Source organism: Eleginops maclovinus, chromosome 4 (assembly GCF_036324505.1).
Source record: "Eleginops maclovinus isolate JMC-PN-2008 ecotype Puerto Natales chromosome 4, JC_Emac_rtc_rv5, whole genome shotgun sequence".
NCBI lineage: Eukaryota > Metazoa > Chordata > Actinopteri > Perciformes > Eleginopidae > Eleginops > Eleginops maclovinus.
In genome coordinates, this window is record NC_086352.1 from 29,687,619 (window position 1) to 29,711,502 (window position 23,884).

General features: G+C 39.3%; 1 protein-coding gene across 2 annotated transcripts in view; it reads right to left on the reverse strand.

The window, feature by feature from the left end:
• Window positions 1–1,898: 1,898 nt before the first annotated feature.
• rhpn2 (rhophilin, Rho GTPase binding protein 2) overlaps window positions 1,899–23,884 on the reverse strand; it is a 33,978-nt gene continuing 11,992 nt past the window's right edge. Inside the window, exons 3-15 of one of the 2 annotated variants that reach the window (XM_063881443.1) lie at window positions 23,648–23,776; window positions 17,100–17,175; window positions 16,178–16,255; window positions 15,532–15,656; window positions 14,630–14,796; window positions 12,468–12,655; window positions 12,124–12,280; window positions 9,913–10,032; window positions 9,118–9,312; window positions 8,697–8,743; window positions 6,094–6,240; window positions 4,893–5,048; window positions 1,899–3,921 (exon numbers count right to left, since the gene is read on the reverse strand). In XM_063881443.1, coding sequence (XP_063737513.1) covers window positions 3,655–3,921; window positions 4,893–5,048; window positions 6,094–6,240; window positions 8,697–8,743; window positions 9,118–9,312; window positions 9,913–10,032; window positions 12,124–12,280; window positions 12,468–12,655; window positions 14,630–14,796; window positions 15,532–15,656; window positions 16,178–16,255; window positions 17,100–17,175; window positions 23,648–23,776 — 1,852 coding nt within the window. In that variant the 3' untranslated portion in view covers window positions 1,899–3,654. Of the gene's footprint in view, window positions 3,922–4,892; window positions 5,049–6,093; window positions 6,241–8,666; window positions 8,744–9,117; window positions 9,313–9,912; window positions 10,033–12,123; window positions 12,281–12,467; window positions 12,656–14,629; window positions 14,797–15,531; window positions 15,657–16,177; window positions 16,256–17,099; window positions 17,176–23,647; window positions 23,777–23,884 lie in introns of both variants that reach the window. The other variant, XM_063881442.1, reaches the window with a different exon arrangement.

Genomic DNA, 23,884 nt, shown 5'->3' on the forward strand with positions numbered 1-23,884 from the left:
TCTAATTATCTTTAACGTTACGCTTTTTGGCTAAAACTACAATGAAAAATAAGCACGCTAGGTCTCTGCATTCAACAAGCTGCAGATTTCTCGTATCTAGACGCTTCGCCACAAGAATGCACCTGGTTATAAAAGTAGTGCTGATTGGCTAAGAGTGAAGAGAGAAGCCAATCAGTGACTGTTATGTTTCACATAGCAACGAGGTCCTTACCGACCATTGTCAATCCGATAGGGGGCGACGTCGTTCCATGTGCTGATCAACTGTCCCCAGCACACAGAGCTGCTGTGAGATGAACAAAGACGTTCATCCTTTTTGTGTCGATAAAGCAAGTATATGCAAACAAAATATATAGCATTTAATGTGTACACTAGAATAATATTTCAGTTTTACCTAAATGTATATCTTACTTGACAGGTCATTCAAATGTGTCTTTCAATCCAATTTGGTAAGTAGCCTAACTAACTAACCTTTGACATTATATGAAAAATCACGCTTATATCAATAGTGGAGATAAACTTGACCAGTAAGTACATCGGTTTTTTTACACTGCATTATGTGTGCATTATTTATATAATAGTCTTGTGGTGAGTTCATAGGTAGGCCTAATAAGTACCTGCTAGTTGGAGTTTCTGACTAAAGCAATTTTTCAAAGAATATTTAGTCGTTTTCTTTCAGATTTGTGCGTTGCCAATTCCAGCCAATACACTGCCCGGTCCAAAAAAAAAAGGTCACAAGCCTGTGGGGGCAGTGCTATGATCTGGGGTTGCTGCAGTTGGTCTGGTCTAGGTTCAGCAACGTTATGTGCCCAAAGAATGAGGTCAGCTGACTACCTGAATATACTGAATGACCAGGTTATTCCATCAATGGATTTTTTCTTCCCTGATGGCACGGGCATGTTCCAAGATGACAATGTCAGTATCCATCGGGCTCAAATTGTGAAAGAGTGATTCAGGGAGCATGAGACATCATTTTGACACATGGATTGGCCACCACAGAGTCCAGACTTGAACCCAATTGAGAATCTTTGGGATGTGCTGGAGCAGACTTTGCGCAGTGGTCCGAATCTCCCGTCATCAGTACAAGATAATGCAACTCTGGACAGAAATAAATGTTGTGACATTGCAGAAGCTTGTGGAGACGATGCCACAGCGAATGCGTGCCACAATCAAAGCTGAAGGCGGTCCAACGAATATTAGTGTGTGTGACCTTTTTTTTGGCCAGGCAGTGTAATTCACTATTCCCATTTGCGAGCACTCTTGGGCCTATATTGCTGCAACACTTCACATACTACCTAAAATACCTAAGATGTTTGTGTGCTTCCCATGTATGTTCAGTCCTTTACCAATAAATCAGCTGAAAAATAGTTATTATCAAAGCCTGCCCTTTGCCCTTAGGATTGGCAAAAGTGTTAAACCAATAACGAGAAAGTTAACATATTTAGTTTCTGCAATATCAACTTTTTCTGTTCAAATAAATCCTGAAGAGAATTTGACCTTGGGGGTTTTCATTCTCAAAGTTCAAAGCAATGTGAATAAACAACCATCTCTTTAATTATGGTAAAATCCCCTACCTACCACACACAGAACACACACAGACAAAGTCCCAGACATGGCACAAAGAACTTGAAAGGTATGGGTGAAGAAAGGCCTGATGGGTAAAACTCAATCACATGGTATTTCTTTTCTTTTTTCTTGATTAGAATGTCATGTGATCCCAAGCTAAACCTAAACGGTTACACACCCATGAATGTTGACTTTGCGTGTGTTGGCTCACTAAGGGCTGCATAAAACTTCATTCCTCTCCTTCCCAACCAGACTGATAGTTGCAATTACTGACATAGAACACTATATATATATATATATATATATATAAAAAGAAAACATAATAGTGTTTGTAATTAGTTTTGTCCCCTTCTTTTATTGAGATTTTAGTTTATACATGACAAAAGCATTCACACCACAGTTGCAGGTACCATAGACATAGGCATTTAGGATCGCTATGCACAGTAAAATGCATGGATAGATCTGTTAAGTCTTACACATCCTCTCTGTTAGCATTTTTTAATTTTCATCAAATTACTGCACATACACGATTAAACATAAATGGCACTTCAGACACCACTTTAGGTAAACAGAGACAGTAAAGAGTGTTCATCTTTATCAGTGTAACTGATCCATCTGACTTTATCAGTGTAACTGTTTAAAATTGTACATTTTAAAATATCTTTACATAGAAAAAAATGTACCAGTATATAAATTCACCAAAAGGATTAAGCAAGGCTAGTAAAATATATTCCTCCAAGAAACCAACCGAGAAATCCAACGTTGCAAAAATTCATAACTTGACCGTTCACAAACTAGTTCAGAAACCTACATCTTACAAGTTTATATATATTTTTTTTGTTGTGTATTTTTTTATTACATAAATAATTTGATTATCAATTGTGAATAATAATCTACTTTGTAGATAAAGATATAGTCCAACACGTCAAAGTGTCAGTACGAATGTGGGATGTGACTGGTGTTAAGACAGGTAGAGACAACTTGACTGTGGGCTTTGATCGAAGTCACTGTTGGGTGACCGGCGGCAGACCAGGTGCAACGCAGGAATGTCCGCCTACCCACATTCTTCCCTTGTAGAGACAAAACAACCTTTGACTACATCAAGATTCACATTAACATACAGCTCGTGCTTTTCTTACAATTGGACAAACTGATAAAAGAGGAGGGTAAGACGAGTCAGGATGGTAAGCGGTACATCCTGGCATTTAGTCACATGGAGGCATTTTGGTCTTGTGGCTAACTGGTACATACAAATACCAATATTTCTTTTTACGCTGTGTCCCATGGCACTCAGCAGAAAAAAATAATCCTCAAAGGCTGTCTCACAAATAGAAAAGTGACAATAATACATGACCAAAGTATATATATGATAATTTTAGCAGCTTATTAAACATTGCATTCAACTCTTCTTAGCACAATTATCACCTCAATCACTGTTTAACATACTGCAACAAGGTTCATAACATCTACATCTCTATTCAGAACATGTATGCATTTCAAACCCCCAAAACTGATTGCAACAAATAGCATGGTAATGACCTAATCCTTCATATAAACAGCATGAAACATGACATGAGAACATAACTGAGCTCAGCTACATCAGTACACAATGGAACTACACAAGGAACTGCTGAAGCCACAATAAAATTACACCCCTTTGCAGTGGAGTATCCGCTGGGTGTGTTTGTACAACTTTGTTATTGCTCCTCCAATTCATCTTCGAGAAAACATACTGAGATGACAGTTTGACTTAGAGGCCTGTCTTGGTGCTGTGTGTTTATTTATAGACTGGAATGATAACAGGCTGGGTTTTTTCCCCACAGTGCAGTTGTACTGTGCTGTACGCATACTGGCATGGTACAGAAAGATTATGTTTTGGTGTGGTCACTTCAGGCGCTAACAAAAGGCACCTTTTTATACAGTGTTTGGCACAGCTACCTTCCACCGTAGCTTGTGGAAATGTCATGGTTACACCAAGCTATATTCCAGTGGAAACACCAAAGGGCACTGGTACTGTACCATAGCAGGTCCAGTATGGGTACAACTCAGTACTGTACACAGGCTTGCATGCTAGGCAGTACGAAGTCTAGCTCAGTAGAGGGCACTGTCGTTGTTGTAGGAGCTGGTGCTGGGGAACGTTGGGCAGGGTTTGTTCCAGGGAAGGGCCCCGGAGTGATCGGCTGTGGGAAGGCTGAGGGTGCTGGCGCTCTTCAGCCTGTTCTTCAGGCCGAAGTTGAGGAAGGACGACTTCTTGGTCACTTTGCGGGACTTGGGGTTCTTGTCGTCTTCGTCGTACGCCAGGCAGATCATGGAGTAGGTCTTAGGCAGGTTTCCGCAGAAGGTGGCACTCTTGGTAGGCTGGAGGGAGAAATTGAGGGGGCATTTAGTGGAAAAAGGATATAATTGTTGGTTCAATCTAATAGTGGCTCTTGAAGTCATCAATCAATACATGGGGTCAATAAGTTAGACGTTTCTAACTAGTTGTTTTCTCATTATTTTTACAAGAGGTCAATATAATCCTAAACATTTAGATTTAAATCAATCACTTTCTCACTCAACTGTAATTTTCTAACAACAATAGGATTTAGCTAGACATGGGTTTTTGTAAAAATGCACTGATCGCATTCAATTTCAATTTTAAAGTTTCATTTTCAATTTCTGATTTTGATTCATTTATTCTGACCTGCTGAATCAGATTTTCCTTCGTATAGCATTATAACTCTTAATAATAATTCTTATAATAATAACTTTTGGGGAAAATTGAATTTCCATTGGGAATTCATAATGAAACAATGACTATTCAATAATTTCTCCAAATCTGACACTAAATTACAGGACATTCTCTTGCTAAAAAATGAACGAATCCAGAAATTCCAACTAGGAAAAAAAACAACTATAATATACTACTTAACATGATTAAACACTTTTTCAGATTCCAGATCTTAAAGATGGTTTATTTTGAATGTGCAGGTTTTATAAATTGTGAGCTTCCTGTGTGTCAGCATTTATATGACGGGCAAAAAAACTACAAACGGCTAGTGGCCGATTTAATAGTGCATGTCCAGTTCTGTCAACCCAGTGCCTGTCCCAAGTCTCAAACTAAATCATTTCAGCTCTTTATCCTGATAATTAGGCTTCGGGCTTATAAACCATTTCCCTTCATAGTCCAAATATAAAGAAACCACATTTCCCAGCTTATTTTCTGATCAGATTACTCTAAACTCTTGAAGCGGAAACCTGTTTGATTTTCTCTCAAACTATAAATAATTTAACTTGCCAGGAAACACTACCTCAATATTTCATTTTCATAAAGAAAGAAGGTGTTTTACCATCTGAGGGTTGCTGTCCATGATGCTGACCACCTGGATGTCGACCCCTTCCTCGGTCACATCCTTCAGGAGCCGCATCACGTCGCTTACGCCCATCCATTTGCAATCTGAGTTGCCCACGGCAACAATGTAGTCGCCCTCCTTGAGACCTTTGGCCTTGAGAAGACAAAGGGGAGAGCAGGAGTCAGTAAAGTCGTGGTGCTGCAGCAGTAAACATTTACAGCCTGGGGTTTCTTTAAGTGGTGACGTAGTCAGGTTCCCCCACTTTCCTCCCATCTGCCGGCCAGGCTAAGCAGAGAAAACACCGGCTTTTTTAACACAAACACCTGCTAGAGTGCGTGTGGGAAACCAGCCTTATCTACACTAGATTAGCTATTTCTGTCTGATAACTTCCAAAAGAAATGCAGTATTCTAAGTTATACAGGAGTCTGACCTAGTTAAACTTGTGTAATACAGCTAATCTGTTTCTCTGCCCGGATTAATAGAAGTCTGCTCTTTGTCAGCGCCGCTTAATGATCTGTCAGACTGAATAGGGATTGCAGAGAATAAATTCTGATTCTTAATTAAATTAGAAGGCAGAAAGGAGGTGGGGGGATGGGAGGGAGCGCCTCCTACTAACATTCTTTGAGTCTGAATCCTGTTTCAATCTTCCTGATTGAATAAACCTTTGGAAAAGCAACTGCCCCCTTCTCCAAGGATCCCAAAACATCAGGTGTTAAGAATAAACATACACAAAATACAACATAGACAATCCAATTGACATTAAAAAAGAAAGACCCAGGGTAAGCACATGTTTATATTTGTGAAAGGATATTTTTAACAGTTATCCTGATAGATATCACTTAAATAATACCACCGTTTTCTTTTAGTTCTGTATATGCTGATATTACTGGACTATGCTAAGGTCATGTTTCTACTACTTCATGCGGAAAGTCTGCAAGCTTGGAGAGCAACACGTTTTTGACCATCCTAGCATGTAGTTGTGTAATTAAATAATTAAATGTGTTGTTATAGAATAAAGCTTTCTTTCAAATCATACCGTCGGTAGCGAACCAGCTGTGATAACTTTGATTAACCTTAGTTTTACCTGCTGCCTTGCAGACAACATGGCCTAGGAACTTGGTACATTGGCTAAACGGACACTATACCAGACTCAATTTTCTCGTGTTCAGGCAAAAGTAAGTAATAGTGGTTTACTCACAGCGGCAGAGCAGAGGGGGTCCAACGACACCACCTGGACGGGTGATTCTCCTTTCAGGGTGAAGCCCAGGTCCCTATCTTCAGGGTGGAGCTGTATTGTGCGCGGGGCTGTCCACCGCTGCTTGGCTGAGAACACTGACAGAGGGCCCTGAGAGGAGACAGTGTGGGGAGGCTGGGGTTAATATGGCTCCAGATGTTCCTGACTTAAGTGGATGATATCCTCTCCTTTAAGAGTTTGAGAGTTCAAAGATGTTGGTAGCAGCCTGAGGGAAACTGATTATAACATAACAATCCTTTTAATGTCTTTACAGGCTGGTTAGACATAATTAAAATCCACATCTGTGACCTGTTAGAACATCAGTACATATACTACATACTGTACACTCAGGGGGGACAGGGAAGTCATATTTAAATGATCAATATACACCAGCACTCTTACCAGTGTGCTTTTTAAACAAAGCGATTCATAGGAAAAACAGCATTTTATTGAACATGTTACAATGTGCAAATTCCTACTTAAATATCTTGTGTTTTTATTGTATTTGATCTTTTATTAGACATTTTACATTTTAATGTTTACAAACATTCCTTAATTTGATCTAATTTTTTTGTTGCAAATTCTTACTTTACCATCCTATGTGTGAATAAATATAATTTTCTATAATTCATTTAGTTATTTACTTCTAAAATGGACTGTTTTGATCCCAATTTCCGGCAGGATACATAAAGTATGTTGATTTTAAATCTCTACTTGCTGCAGATATATATATAGTATATGGCTGTAATAATTAATTTGCAATTACACATTCATTATTGTATATCAAAATGTAAAAACTTGGTTCAATTATTCTGAATCACTTAAGCCAAAAGCACTTATTAACAGAGACAAATACAGTAAATGATTAAATTAACCATGGTTTTAAAGCAATCATAATGAAGATGCTGTGATCTCCATATCCAAAATGTACTTGTGAAATGTCTTTAATGAGTAATCAATTAAAAAGGGACATCATCGCATTGACCATTTCACTTAATTGATCACAAACGGGTCCTACTTTTTAGACTGTTTGAGCCAAATGCTGTCCTCCATTAATACGCTTGTTATCTGATGGGAAAATCTCTCCTCCACAGTAAGGCCTGTGTGGGAGGAAGCCTCTGAGCCCGCTGCTTTGGTTATCACACAAGGATTTGAATACGGCTGCACCCAACTCTTCAACACAACATTCATAACGGTTATATTTGAATTTTAAATCAACATTTAAATGTTTCATAGCTTTTTATATTTTTTACTTTTTGTCTATTCCTTCAGGGTATTTCTCCACAGTTGCAGATGACGTTCAGGCTGATACTATTTAAACAGCCGGATTCCACTTAAACCAGAGAATGGTAAAGTAACTAAAAGTTAAAAAAAGGATACATTTTACATTCAATCCATTTTCGTTTAACATAAATAACATGTATACAACCACAACAACAAACCGTGTATTTTGACTGGAACATTATTATAGTAAAAGAATTAAGTAGCAAAAATAATTGGAAGAATCCAAATTTGATTCAATAAAAACAGCTTGAATCATATCATTTCATAAATCAATGTGTTCAATTTGAGGACTGTATTTTATTTCTATTTTATTTAGCTCAATGTCATAAAAAATGACAATAGTGAACCCTCAATAGAAGCTCTGATAGTTAACAAAACATGATGTGTCACAGCCCCAGGTTTGAGTCTGAGATGGCTAATGAAGAGCTAGGTTGGATTTTACAACAGACGCAAAGAGGTACTTATTCACAGAGACTCCTCACACCTGCTGTCTGGGAATCTATGACCCCATGACCTTTTTAACAATCGTTTGCTCCTATGATTGTTAGTCTTGACATTTTTGTTGAAGACGGAACAATAAAACTAAATGTTATCGAATTACAGGAAGCACAATATGTGTTGAACCAAGTATTATGGAGCTGCAGAGATATCCAAGCTAACAAATAGTATTTCAAGAGACAAAAATATTTGCCTGATATAGATCCTTATTTTTTTTTAAATGACACCATGGTGATTTCAATTTAATTTTAAGGTTTATAGAGAATAATCTGCCAACAATCTGCAAGTATTCTTTTTTGTTATTGAAATATCAGTCATAAATAATGGCCAATAGTTATTTCTCTAAATCCTGCAACCCTAGTTGTAGTAACTGTAAACTGTGCTAAATGGAAGAAGTGACTTGCACTTGAAGAGAAGATTTCATTCAAAGACCAGTGCCCCACCCCCCCTCTCCACCAACACCATGAATGTCAAGCTCGGGCCAGAGCACTTTTGTCCACTGTTAGTGTTAGTTTAGCATTTGTTGCTATGGATGAAAGTCCTGGAGGCTTTGAATACACAGTATGACTTTGGATTGGCTGATTCTAAAATGTGTCAAAGCTTCCAGGAGACTCATTCTGGGCTGGTTTTATTCAGAAAAGGCAAGAAATACACAAATCCAGAGCTATTTCATGTCATTTGATGAATAACCCAACCCTCATGTTCACAAGAAAAAAACAGTTTTGTGAGTGGAAAAATATTAGTAACCCACATACCAGCCTCTGGAAGAAGTCTGTGACTTTCACCTTTGTGGTAGCAGGAAACTCCATCTCTGCTCGGTGATCTGTTTTAGCTATGGAAAAGAAAGGGAGGGAAAACAAAGGTGTTATTCTGCAATGTTTACTGTCACAACCTCGTTTCAACTGCGGCTCTGTGGAGAGGTGGGACGGTGGAGTTTGCCGTGTCAACATTACATCATATTTCTGTGCAAATAAATGTCCCTTATCACATGTGACTGCAGCAGGTGTGGAACACAGCCCTGTAGCCTTTTGTCTTTTGAAGCAACCGTTCCCTGAGAGACAAATCAACACACTGGCCTTCTTTGTCATTTGTTGTGGTGACACTAAGGAGAGTTTCTATGTCGACCACCGGGAGAATAGCGGTCACCTCTGAGATTCAAATTAAACAATTGCTCTGATTCATCTCTTGACAACATTTTAGACTCACAGATGATGTCTGGGGCCTCCGTGTAGTCGCTGAAATCCTCTTCGTCGTCATTTTCGCTGCACTTGTTGAGCGACCGCTGGAGGCTGGCTCTTAGAATGTCCTGCAGGACCTGCAGATTGTTCAGGTGTTGGCACAAACTGTAGCTCCTAAGAGCCTCCTCGTGACCCATTATGGCACGGCGAATGTGTGCTTTACCTGGGGAAAAGATGGAGAATTTGCCAAAGGAATTATGAAGTAGTAGTAGTATTGAATAAGATAATAAAGAAAGTAAAGGGACACAGCTAACCAGGAAGATACGTCTGATGTTATGGAGGGGTAGAGTGATTTTTGTACGCTAGTTAACATCGCACATTCAATTTTGTAATATAGCAGAAACTAAGCATCTGTGGCAAACATGTTTACATATAACCAACACTTCATTTTTACATTTTCAAAGCATAAATGCAAGACATAAAAAGCTCACATTTGACAACAAATACATTTTATCACAGTTGTATGACTTCACATTTCAATCGCTAAGCTAATGGCGGCTAATGTAAGATGTGTGACCTAATTTCGCATCTTGTTAGCAACTGCTGTTTATAATAGGACATAATAGCTTTAGACATTCATAAGTTGAGTATTTACTGATGTATTTTTTGCTGTAAAACCTCTTGACTTTGAGTTAACTACAGACCTTGTTTCAGTGACTAACCACAAACATGTTTAAAAAATGACTTCAAGGCGAGGGATTCGCTAAAAAGGGGTTTTGAACTTGAATCTGTTGCTCTCTACTGTACTCCATTATCCTCTTACCAATGCGTTCACGTTCATCTTTGTTCTTCAGGATGTCAAGAGGAGAGCGTCCCTCAGGAAGCCGATCGTACACCTGTGACAAGGTCTTCTCCTGCTGGTCCTCATCGTCACTGAGGCCCACTGAACACACAGAGAGCAAAAAGAATCAATGTTAAAAATCAATAAGCTGAGTCCTTCCATTTCCCTCTACACACCGGTAGCCAAATGCTTTATCCTTCAGCAGTGGAGGTCAGTGGATAGCTCTTTAGCCCAGCAGGGGCTCAGGGATTTGAGAATAAGCTATAGGGTAAAGAGAGACTTCACATGGAGAGGTTTGCTCACAGAGACATCAAAAAAATGTGGCAACCACTCTCTGATAAATAGATGGCGAACTGTGGTAAGGGTCGTATGGGCACCCCAAGCATATGTAATCTAACATACAATATTTTAATGATTTAATCCAATGTGAATTGAACCCTAAACATCTCTGACACCACACATGCGGGTGACTTTTTAAATGTATTTTTATTCTATTCTATTATACACATCTATACTTTGATCAACTCTTGTAAACTATCTTCTCCTCTCCTCCATCACGTGCTTCACCAGATTAAAAGGTAAGTCTAAAGCATCATTACGTTTTTTGGTTTCCCATGAAGACTTTATTTAGCTTTGCAGTAAATCTGTTTACTCCAACTATCTTCACTTTGTGCTGTCCTGAGCCGAGTCCTCGCTGTCTCTCTTGGTTAATTGCTCTTTTCTCCTCAGTCACACAGGAATCTGTTAATGAGCAGCCACACTCAAGCCTGCTTCGCTCCACTGTTCCTCTATTCAGTTCTGTCCCATTCATAGCCCTGTGGAAAAACCTATCCAGCCACTGTTAACTCATTATCATCTGCTGTTTTTGGTTGTCAGTATAATCCCTCTAAAATTGCAGTTATTGAAGTGCAGTAGGAAGAAAAAAGGTTAAAACCAAGGTGGGAAAAATGACCATCAACTGAACTGCTGGAGGGTTTTCTTACTTACTCATAGACCTTCCTTATCTTCCTCTCTCACTCACTTTGTCTGCATTAAGGGGATGCACACTCTAATCCTCCAGCAGTTTACAGTACACTTACTCAATTCCACCCGCTCTCACCATCCCTCTCTATCCTGTACTCTCAATCGCTGCCCATCTTTCCACTGAGTTCCTGGAAATTTGGCCTCTCTACCAAAGACTGTGTGTGTGTGTGTGTGTGTGTGTGTGTGAGAGTGTGTGGGCGTTCAAATAGCTGTTATGTAATAGCAGTCTGGCTGTGGTTCAGTCCAGCAACCTGGTGGCCGGTCCTAAACTTCAGGAGAAGGATCAGGTATTTAAGTCTTATAACACAAATGCATAATTTGTTTACCAGCAAATGGCCAAGATAATATTACAGAGCAAGAAGAACATATACGGTGAATTTGCAGATGGAGGGGGAGGTTTTTGTATGATTAGAGCCACTGCCTTTTATTAAAACAAATAACTATTTATATCTTATACTGCACTTCAACTTTCCTTATTGTAGTTTTTACCTGTCCTTATTTTATTTAGGCTTGTTTTAATTGGTATTAACTTTTTCAATCATATTAACTTTTTCGTAAAGGGGCCCTATTGTGCTAATTTTCAGGTTTCACATTTGTATGTTGTGCTGTAACCCTCTGTCTGAAACCAGAGCCAAGTCTTCTCTCATTGGTTAGCTGGCCGGCTCTGTTGTGATTGGTCAACCGTTTAGAGATGTCCCGCCCCTTAGCCTATTACGTAAAATGTGTTTAAGCACTAGCCAACAGAAGTGCGAGGGTTACATAGTGATGACCATTTACATGCACAAAAACCTATATAAACAAACACAGGTGAGGGGAAAGCCCCCCAAAAATGATAATAGGGCCCCTTTAAATGACCACAGGGGCTATATTAGATATTTTTTGGCTGACTTTCCACGACAGTTAGTAGTAACTAGTATTTTGTGTTCCTGTGTGTCTGTAGAGAGCATATGTGTTCCTGGTGCAGTGCACACCAAATGCAAATAACTACACATTTCAGAAATACAGAGCTGCTTTCACAGCAGTGCTTCTTATAAGCAGAAAATGTTTCGTGAATCCAGAAGAAATAGCAAATAATAAATGTATTGTAACATATCTTAAGTTTCCTTTACATTTCCCTGAATTTTACAGTATTTTCCACATCAGATCTGTGTTAAATTCAGTTTTTCTTACACTGGTGGTCCAGTAGCGCCGAGGCTACAAAGTAGTGCGCCATGGAGCGGTAGTGGTTGGTTTTGACTTGCGACATGGTGGACCAGAAGAACGGGACATTGTCTTTGATTGGCGTCTGGATCATGGACTGATGGACTTGATCGTAGATTTCTGAGACCTGGCAGGAAAGAAGGACTAGAGTTACCTTGAGAGGACATTAAAAAACACTTATCTGGATACCATCACTGATAGAAGGGAGGAATCAGGCTGTGATGACATTATTACATTACATTTACTTTACGTACAGCTAAAGAAAGAACACTGTGTCCTAAAAGGTGTGTGTGTGTGTTTTTGCTGCTATTTACCTTTGCAGCCTCCTGGGCCATTTTCATCAGGGAATTGAACTGGTTTCTGATCCCAGGAAGTGCAGTCTTCTCAAACAGGCACTCCTGAGCCTGAGCTAGCATCATCCGGATCAGCATACTGAGCATGGCTGGGCTCATGTCGTAGCTGGGGGTGTGTGTGAATGTCTCCTTCAGGTGGTTCAGGATACCTGGGGGGGGGGGACGAGAGGTCAGTACAGCTCCAAAAAATTTTTTTTCACATTTTTAAATCTATTGCCTTTTCAGTGTTTCACCTATAAACCTCATACATGCTATTTTCCTGGATTAATGCACAGATTGCATAAAATATCTCAGAATTCGAAAGGAACTTCCCCCATCATTAAATAAAGAGACGGCAATTTCACTTTTTGTGGATTTTTCTTCTAGAAGAAAATAGCGTGTTATAAGCAAACATTTAAAGAGCTCTGAAAGTGTGTGAATATTTGGTAGCTATGATCATTACCAAAGTATGACATTTTAGACCCTCAAGGACATCAGAGCATCCTTTTTATTTCTGTTATTAATTGGACACTACAGAGTAAGAATGTCTCTCTTTTTTGTATTCTGTCTGAGGTTTTCAAACCCTGCAGATAATTAAACAAGTTTTCTCTTTAATGGTAAAGTCAGGCTCACATAATAAGTGTCTACCACGGAAATATGAAAAGTAGCCCACAGCATTCAACCGTTTCTAATTAGTTCTGCTATTTTAATTTACGTCACTAAAATAAGAAAACTGTCACATAAACCCAATTCCCCCAGGATAAAAATTCTGATCCTGACTGATTAATTCTGATGCTAGTGCTCTGGGAATGTAGTTATTGGTTTGGGCAACAGCGAACATCTATTGGCAAAGCCCAAATAGTCCTTTGCGAGAGGCATATAGTCCCCAGAATGACTTCAACATGCTTTACCCTCCATTAACCCTCATCACTGACACTGTTACACAGATGTTTTGAAAGGCTCCACACAGAGAATAAGGGTGATTCATTTTGTCATGTACTGCTTCCCCGGGCCTGTTGCTCCAGCAGTGAGATCAATGTCTATGTGTTTCTCTAAAGCTGAGCCAAGACACAAACCTTCTTAAATTAGTTTTTCATGCTCGATGGAAGCAATAAGGCCATGTGCATTCCAACTGAGAGTGCCTCCCTCTTATTTTACAGATTAATAAGCTAGCAGCAGAGAGATCTAGACAACTTAATAACAGAGCACTGCCTCGCTAGTCTTCGAGTCAGCCATTGTAGGGTGGCTCCTCCCTTTATAAACCTCCTCGTTCCAGGGCGCTGCAGCATTCTTTCTACAGACAGTAATCCTGCCTACAGTATCACCTTCATTCGGGTGACAATGTTCCTCATAACAACAAAATTGTTTTTACTTCATATAAACCTAAATTATAGCCTATCAAAGCAGCGTAGCCATGGCCCGCTCAGAGCTGTAATTATAGTCCTCATACTGCCAAGTCATAATTCTATCAAGGTTCGTCAGAGCTTCCTGAAACCTCAGAGGGGTTGGGAAACCAGTTCATGCGCTGGGTGCTTCTCTGGAGCTCAGCCACACGACAGGAAGCCAGAGAAACATGGAGAGCTGTCACTCCCTGTCACGGAGCACATGTCAAAGGTTGGGGGCTGGCATGTACTCTAAAAATAAGGCTTTGTTTTGTACCAATTAATCTTTTTTTTGTTGAACAGTGTATGGATTTTCTAATGTTAAGGTCATTAGGGAAATCTCTGCAAAGGGAGTGCAACGTTTTCATTTTATGTAAACCAATAAAACTGGATATTTTGCATGTAAAATGCTAAAGGCTGATGAGAGAAAGTGTACATATTTAACTATTTATTATCCATTTTCCTGTCTTTATTTTCCAATTATTTATAATAGTTGATCTCTGTTAATAGTTTATTTCAATGGGAGCAATTAAGAGGCTCAGATTATTTTGTATTTCTTATCAATTGCTGAAACCAGATCAGTATCAACAATAAACATAATTTTCCCTGTGAGGGAGAGAAACTCTGGCTGGAGGGAACTTTGGGATTTTAGTCTTTGCAGACCATTCACATGCACAAAAAAACCTATACAACACACTACAGGAGAGGGGAAAGCCCAGAAAGCATAATAGGGTCCCTTTAAAGACTCCTATCTCTTCCTACCTGCGGCTTTCTGGAAGGAAGAGATGGCTTCCTCGAGGCCCACTATCGTCTGTCGGTTGCTGCGGGTACCGATCTGAGAGTAGAGGGCGGCCATGTTGAAGAGGATGCTGGCCTTCTCCAGGGACAGGTTCTGCTGGCACACCGGCACTCCTGTGAAGGAGTCGTACCTGAAGGGAAAAGAAAAATTCAATTTTGTAAAACAAGAGAATTAAATGTATATTAAACTACGCCAAATGGCTAAAAAAAGAAACGGCTACTGAATATAACAGGACATTGGGAACTCTCTGTAGGAACTAAACAGGTTTACACAGCAAGAATAAAATCCTGTTTGCCACAATGTCTTGTAAAATCATCTAAAGGCTCTGGATTTAAGCCTTTAAGCTAATCTTCCCCATTCTTTATCTCTGCTGCATGAATGAATGAAGAGCATTCAGCCTGAAGTCAGCAGGGGGTCAGAAAGTCTTCAGACACTGCTGGACGTCATAAAAAATCCTCCAAATGAGCATAATGAAAATAGCTTGACAAGATTTGTTACTAATCTAAAAAGTAATATTTAAATTCTTCTGTTCGGTATAAAAATGTAAAATTGAACAAAACAAAAAAGGTGAGGCTTTTCTAAACAGCTTTTCCCTTGAGCTTGTAACACATCCAGCAAAAAGACATAACCAAACCAGAAAGATGGGATAAACCCAGTCCTTAGTATTTATCTCTGCTATGGGTCACCGCACAGTGTGGTGTCTTCTGGCAGAGATCTACTGGTTGATCCGTGGATTTACGGAAGTAACATGACTAAGTCTTTGCTGTTTCAGCTCAAAGGCTTTAGGAAACCCTGGTGTAGGGGCTCAAAGCTTCTACAGTAGGTTAAAGAGCAGGACGGCTTTCTTTATCTTTTATCATCGTACCAGGTGAAGAAGATGCCAGTCTGGCGGCTTGGGGAGAAGAAGCGGCTCTCCATCAGAGGGAGGTGGCTTGAGTATCTTGCCATCAGCTCCACCCCGACCTCGTTTCGACTTGGTGTTCTGCAAGCCTAGGACAGAGAAAGATATCTTATACAGTCTGTACCAATGGGAAACTGAACTGTTGTTGGATGGAATCTTACTTTACTTTCTCAGAAATCCCAGAGATCAATATCGTAAAAAAATAGATTCCCACCCCATATTTGTTTGCTAGATTTTTGTAGGCCAACCCAACTAAAAGCTAACAGGATTTTTCAATTGGATTTTGGAATATTGCAGAAAATAAGCTCTGTTGCAAACACAACTTCATGATATTTACACATTTTGTTCAAGAGGTTTATCTCCACATATTACCAACCGCTTATTAATAGCTGAAGTGTACAAGAAATCAGCAGAAGTTTAAAGCTAAAGTAAGGCTATAAAGGATGTAAAACTCACTCAAACAAAACATTGACTTCTAGACAACGGAACCAGGATGGGCTAAAATGCCAACTGATTTCCAAGTTTAGGACTCATGAACCACTCTTTTCAGTCAGAATAATAGAGAAATGATAAACACGTAATGTCAGATCAGACGGTAGGGGGGTGCTACCTGTCGCAGGTCCATCAGGTTAGCGATCTCATCTTCAAAACTGTGGCCATCTTCACTGTAGTGCTCCAAGATGAAGTCCTGTCAGAATGTGAAAACATCTCAATACAACTTGTTATGGACAGTTTTTGGGGGGAGTGCTGTTGATCTTAATTGCAGGACACTCTGTCTCATGGTGAGAGCTACATTCTATCAGAGGTACAAGTCATCGGTTCATTAAGACTGTCGCGTGATGATAGCCAATAAGTAGAGCAGCATTAACATGCTCGTAAAGTCACAAAGCCTGCCCGTAAACCAGAACAGGATGCAATGTGCTGTAAATTTCCCGTCAGGACATTTACGAGAGTGCTTCCCCGCGTTGGGACATACCTTCATGATAACTCTGCTAGTCTTAATAACTGCTGACCCACTTTGGTAAAGAAGACAGATCTTTTATAGTCGGATAATTAAATGTTTATTGAATACATTCAAAGCAGAAGTACAGGGCGCCGATAGCGTGACCCAAATACGTCAATTTACAGTATCGTAATGATTATTAAAACCAACGCCTAACAATTTGGGTAAAACATGTTGCATGCAAATGAGCAGTTTTCATTATATTATCAACATATACTGGTTTTATTTATTTCTTCATTTCTTATGACTTTCTATGTATTTTTAGGGTTAGGGTTAGTGGTCACAATATCCACATGGTGTTGTTGGCTGCACCATCTGTGCCTGATATGGAGCAATAACAACCTTTTTAAGATAGTTTATGTTAGATACCCTTAAATGATGATATAACGCAGTTTAGCAGCATTATTCTGTCCCTCTTTTCTCCAAAAGTCCTTGAAAGATCATTAAATGCCTGCATTAGATACATGGGCAAGTATGAATATCAACTATTTTTATACATCTACTGTAATAAAAGGGGGTTATTCTGTACCTTGAAGAAAGTGGAGAAGTCGACGTCTTTTGTCTCCTTCAGACCCAGAGCAATGAGGGGGATGTTGGCAGTTTCCCTGTAAACAGAAAGACAGAAACAAGGAGTTATCTAATGCTCAATTTAAAACTGTATTTATTATTGCCAAGATAAGGAAGTTGCAAATTGAAGCTTGTACAATCACAAATATATTTTAATATTTTAAATGATGTTCTAAATGCTGGCAACAAAGAAAATAAGTGCTGACAACACATGATACAGCAGGGCTTCACATTAAAAGGACTTAATGCAAGGATAATGTGTGCCAAACACAAAGCATTAATAGGTTAGCACTAAGGTGTGGTTGAAGATATGAAACAAGAATCTCCCTTTGACAACATACCAAGCCTTTTTAGGGATGTCACGCCAGACTAAGTTAAAATATTATGTCTCAAGCTTGTTCTGTTGGGTTTATATCCCGGGAAGCATGAATAAAGTTAAAATGAGCGTACATTTATAGACCACAGTTTGCTTAACGGTAAAAAAATGTTAAGCTTTGAAAAAGGCTCATTGTCCAAGCATTAGTCATTGGATACTAGGGATGTTATCATGTCTTACATTGGAGAGGAAATCTCGCATATTCAAGGGACAGACCGTATTTATTGGAGGCCTTTTATTAATGATGTTAAACATTGGATTTGACCAACAAATGGACGACTAACTTCAGTAACAATGCAATGACCAACTTTATAGACTTTTATAACTTTTTTTATAAATGATTTATATTTAGAATCCTAAACATTTACTATACTGGTACTGTCATTTTTAACATGTTTTATTTTTACTTATTTTAGTTTAGTTTTTCACTTTTTGTTTAATATAAAAAATCTTGGCTGTATTGAATGCATGAAAATGAAAATACAAATATTTGTAAAAATGATAATAGTATGTTTAGTGCCAAGATTACCATTTGGTATACAGACATAATTATTTTCAATTTTTATTTATTTATTTGTTGAATTGTTTTTCATGTAAAATATCAATAACAATAATATGTACAGTGCACGGATCACATCAGCAGCAGCTTTTGTTACCTGAGAAAGTTAAGTTAAGTTAAATCTTCCTAAAGGGGGAAGTCAAGATTGGACAGATGGTGCTGTAGGAGGATTTAAAAGGTGAATGGGGCCCCTATGTCTCTGAGTACCGTTAAGGCTCACATCTCTGTTGATAAATCATTGGCCCTGCTTTACTAACACATACAAGTCTTTCCTCTCTTCTTCGTCAGAGCTGGCCGTTAACCTTCCATTACTTCAACCCACTAAAAAGTAAACAGAGGCTGCCATAAAACAGCGGGTTCACCTTCCCCTTCTGATCTCAGCTGTAATGCTTTCTGTTCGTATGAAGGTGCAGGTCTTTGCTGCTGACAGATGGAAAGCAGGTTCAGCTCGTTATCAGAGCAGAGGAAATATAACCTGCTGCGCATCAGACGGAGTCTATGAATAAAAACCAATCCCTCCCCCTACTTGAAGCAGGAAAATTAGGTGTTACAACATAGACTGCTTTAAAAAAAAAAAAAGAGCTTGAGTTGCGTCTGGATTTACGAGGCATTTTGTTACCCTAACCTGACTTCCAATGTGCACAACAGAAGCACGTCCAGCACCTTGGTGCCATTTGACCCAAACTGTTGCAATAAGGATTCTTTCCAACAAAAGATTTTGAGCAGCCTTTTCATTGCACAAGATACAAATCCTCACACTCATTCATCACTTGATGATAAGACGGCATTCCTCTGGCATGCTGGCTCTGTGAATCACTGAAACCCTCATTCATCAGTAACTCTGACGGAGCCAGATAGAGGCTGCAGTGTAATCCATTAGGACTTGCAGATGAGATCACTGCAGGCTTTTCTCTGGTTTGGTAGAGGGAGGGCCATGGGGGATGAGGGTATCAGTTCTGTAAGGAATCTGAAATGTTGAAAGCCTCTCTCAGAAGATCACTCCCCCCTTTATACACACACACACACACACACACACACACACACACACACACACACACACACACACACACACACACACACACACACACACACACACACACACACACACACACACACACACACACACACACACACACACACACACACACACACCGATTGTACAAGTGCCAGTGTGCATCACATGGAACAGATGACCATGGCTGTAGCAGTCAAGCACAGCTCAGCATATGCAGCTCCGTAAAAATATAAGAGACCACTTCAGCATTATCAGTTTCTCCGGTTTCACTATGGTTAGTCTCTTATTTTACCCGGGGCTGTATTTATTGTGTACTATCATTTTGTTGTGTTACAAATTAAACTGATATATTCAAGTCTATGTCTATTCTGACTTCCTGGGAGATTTTTTTGTCTCTGCAAAGACGCTGTAGTCAATGTACGTCATCATTTTTTAGCTACTTCTGTTTCCATTGGGCTTTGTTACATTTTCTTTCGATTGAATTTCCTGGTTTTCCACCTCAGCCAAGCATTAACATTTTTAAAGGGGTATTTTAAAAAGAAAATCTTTTAGTGGTAGTGGTTTGATTCAAGAAGACACAGGTTTACAGAAATGGTTTCGTAATTTGGGAGGTATGCTAATTTGCTTTCTTGCTCATAGTTAATAAAAAAAGATCTACACCCTTAATATGTCTGCCAGTTAAATATGGAGTTAGAGCCAATAGACTGTTAGCTTAGCTTAGCTTAGCATGAAAACTGGGAGCAGTAGGGCATAATGACACGTTGTGGTTAGCAACCAATAATTGTAGTATGATGGTATTCATTAAAGTCTACTAATTTAAGAATTCTTTGTATGATTTGAATCCAGTAAAACACATTACATTTGTCATCATTTCACACCACTTTCCCTATTTTATATGTAATAAAATCAGGCAGCCAGTTGTATGAGGTTGCGGGAGCTGAGCGCTTTGTCTCTCCTGCGTAATCTCAGATAATAGACAAGTGCAAATGATTCTTTCCACGCTATCTCAGCAGTGTAGCACAGTGAATGCAGCATCCTGTACTGCTGATATCTTTATCTTTTCATTAGTCAGCACTTTGGCTGTGCTGATTCAGAGACTGTCTCTAAGTAATCTCAGTTAGTTGTCCAAGTCCTGAACACAGATGAACTGAACAAACACAAATCCCAGTACAAGTAGTAAACATTTAGGTACGGTGAGTGACACTTACTTATGAATATCTCATAAATGTTCAACAGTGTTAGTGATAAGATTGTCAAGAATACAGTGAGTTACTGTTATTTTTCTAATGGGGCGGTTCAAGGAGGTCGCTAACATTATGTACAGCACGTGTACTGCACCAGTCATATATGTACTTTCTGTTATGCATTACCTTATGCCAAAACCAGCTGAATCTGGTCTGGGTGAGAAATAACCACAGAGGACTGAAAAAAGGGTAGAAAGGCGAGGAGAAGTTTTTGGCTTTACGCTGAGGTTGTATTTCAGGCTGGTAGGAGGAGGCTGACTCTCCATTGTGGTGTCCTCCCACTGAAACACCTGCTCGAACTTTCTCAACATATCCAATATTCCTGTGTTACCTGTACACCAGTTTGTATGACCTTTTTGTCGATCTAGTGGTGTGAACACTCATTTTCGGACACACAGTGTTGGACAGATGATGGTAGTTTCCCAGAATGCCTATTGTCTGTGGATAGAGCAGGTGTTTCTCTGAGAGCCAGGCAAGAAGGCTGAGTGTTCCCACACTCGAGTCGCTCTAATCCCCTGTGACGGAGAACACTTGGGCCTCGTACCAAGCTGCAGCTTTTGAATTGAAAAGATTTGTATGTATTTTTTAAAGCTAATAGACTATTCTAAGGAGTTTGTGCAATGCAATAAAAGGAGTTTTTTTTTTTAAGGACTACATACATTTATTTTGACATATGTTGGTGTCTAATGTTGACTGTAAATAGTTTTTCGTTTGAGTTTTTTTCATTTAAGTGAATGTTGTTTTTTAGTACCATTAAGGGTATTGTTTGTATTTTAAATAATACCATATGATCCGAGAGAAGCGAACTAACGAAATATGGGTGTGCTAATGAAAGAGAGCCCCTAACTAGGTCTGGAGTTCATTACCAAATAAATGTTTTTGAATTGAAAAATCAGTCTGATTGTAACAGCTAGGTGCTTTGAAAAAAACATTTTCAGATTTCTTTCTAGGACCCTCAAACAGGTTACCATAGTTACCACTATACAACACCCCATCTCCCTCAATCCTAGACCATCTCCCTACCTTTCTCTTCACTCTGTTGTGATTTGTTGTCATTGGCAACCTCTACAGAAGTGTGTGTGTGTGTGTGTGTGTGTGTGTGTGTGTGTGTGTGTGTGTGTGTGTGTGTGTGTGTGTGTGTGTGTGTGTGTGTGTGTGTGTGTGTGTGTGTGTGTGTGTGTGTGTGTGCGCAGATGGGTCATTGAGGTCTAAAGTGTTTTTATGAGAAGGCCACCTGTGCGAAGACATGCTTCAATTAAAGATGTGTTAAAGCAGCAAGACTAATACTATCTTATGATTTATTTTTTAAAGGGCTACGTTTAATCCTTGATTGGTCAATAATGTAATTGTACGGTTATTTCTACATTTCACCTTAGTTGCTTTTTCTTTTTAGTAAGTAACTGTGTAATGAGAAGGATAATGTACTCTCAGTGGATCATAGCAGTGAAACACATTCATTTTGAAATCTTTCCTTCACTTATGTATTATTTTACTTTTATTATGTTCTTTTGACATTATGTTTGTTTATATGAAAAGAAGCATGCTGAGCAAAAACATGTTGTCATGTTTAATGATTACGCTTAACACTAAAACATTTGATATGTTCCGAATGGAAAACTTTTATCTTGCCTACAGTTTCTCATTTGGATATTTAGAAAATCGGGACAAAGCCACTGAAGTGTTTGCTTTCTGTCAACAGTATGCTTTCCTTTACAAAGCACCACTGTGATATGTTAAGCTAAGTGTCAGTCAGTGGGTTAGACGTTATTTACAGCAGACAGGTGCCAATCTTCAGATATCTGTCAACACTTCAATAAACCTTTAGATTTCCAAATCACTGTCATAAAGTTCTGTGTCTTACTAAAGCTAAACCATGCATCCTCATGACATACATACTGCATTTTCATCCACGCCCCATAAACTTGGCTTGTCTTTGAAGAAGAAAACACCACAGCCTCCCACACACCTGATCATCAAACCCACTGAGAGCAGCTTTGAACTCTGTGTTAATCTTAGTTTGCATACAAGTTCAGCTCCTAGCTTCCTTGTTGCTTTGTGCATTGTCTCACAGAAACCAGCCAGTCCAGTTCACCAACAACAAACTGTTCCACTTGGTCTTGGTGTTTTTCTTTATGTCACGCTCTTCCTCCATACACCTATTTTCTTTCCTCCTCTGTCATCACGCCTTTCATCTACAAGAGTGTGTGATGGCTTAACCACAAGGCATCAGAGCCAGATCAGTCTCTTGTTGGCTGCCAATCAACACTGTGTCTACGCTTCTTTTTAAATTTGTTCGAGTAGAAGTCTGAGGTTTAGATCTACAGATTAAGGACTTTGCATGACTTGAAGCTTTAGGCCAGGGTCATTTGTGTCTACACTGGAAAGCTCTAGCTGCATATTAACACGCAATTTCTTCCATAGCCTCATTACAGGCAGTTGGCAAGAAAGTTAACCTTTAATTCGGAAAAAATGTAAGTAATGACATTCTACTGCCTGCGGATGCATTGCTACTGACAACAGAACCACAGTTTTTTTTTAATTGATGAGGAAAGTTTGAACCAACAGTGCCAAATAGCTTTGTGGGTAACAAACAAACCTGCAAAATAAGTTGCAGCCTCACGAGAGCTTCTTTTGTGGTTGCCTTTCATAAGCGCTTGTACGGCACGTGTAGAAACTTCTGCGCTGCTACGACTCTACTTTTATTACTTTTTATAATGTAACTTGTAACAAAGTAGTAGGAATGACCTTAAAATCAGTTAGCATTTTAGAATTATCTTTCCATGTCATTTTCTTTTTGAATTACTTTTTCTTGGTGGACTGAAATAAGGTATGTGGTATACAGTATGATATAAAATAGGTCAGTACATTTGCCAATGGTGAATGTCTGATGCATTTATGTGTTTTAAAAACGCGGTTTCAAGTGGCTAAATGAGACATCTCGTCAGCACGCCAAACATTAGCCTTCAGCTTAGCGGTGGTGACGTGATGCTTTTTCAGTTCTGGTGATGCATCTATCCTTTAACTATGTGTGTGTGTGTGTGTGTGTGTGTGTGTGTGTGTGTGTGTGTGTGTGTGTGTGTGTGTGTGTGTGTGTGTGTGTGTGTGTGTGTGTGTGTGTGTGTGTGTGTGTGTGTGTGTGTGTGTTTGCTACAGATCCTATTGGCTGCAATATTTGAAAAACCTTTGTTAAAACCCTGTTGTTGTTTTTTTATCAAGGGGGCTCTTGTGATGCTAACTTCCTGGTCGTTCTACAATAATGTGTCATCACTATTACACTGGCGGCGCGATTAATAGAATCAGTATTAATTGGACTTACTGGGTGTTCTGGTAGACCTCCACCGAGCTGTTGAGTCCTTCCAGCTGTCCCATCAGCAGCTGCAGGTTGGAGTTGACGTAGCTCAGCTCCAACAGAACCATCTCTTTGACCTTGTTGTTAGATGTAGCCCTGCACAAGGGAGAGATTGGAGGAAAACAGAAAATGAAAAATTGGGACAAAATGGGTTATGAAACTTCAAATAAAGAGACTTGTTTTTATCCACTTTGACTTAGCCTA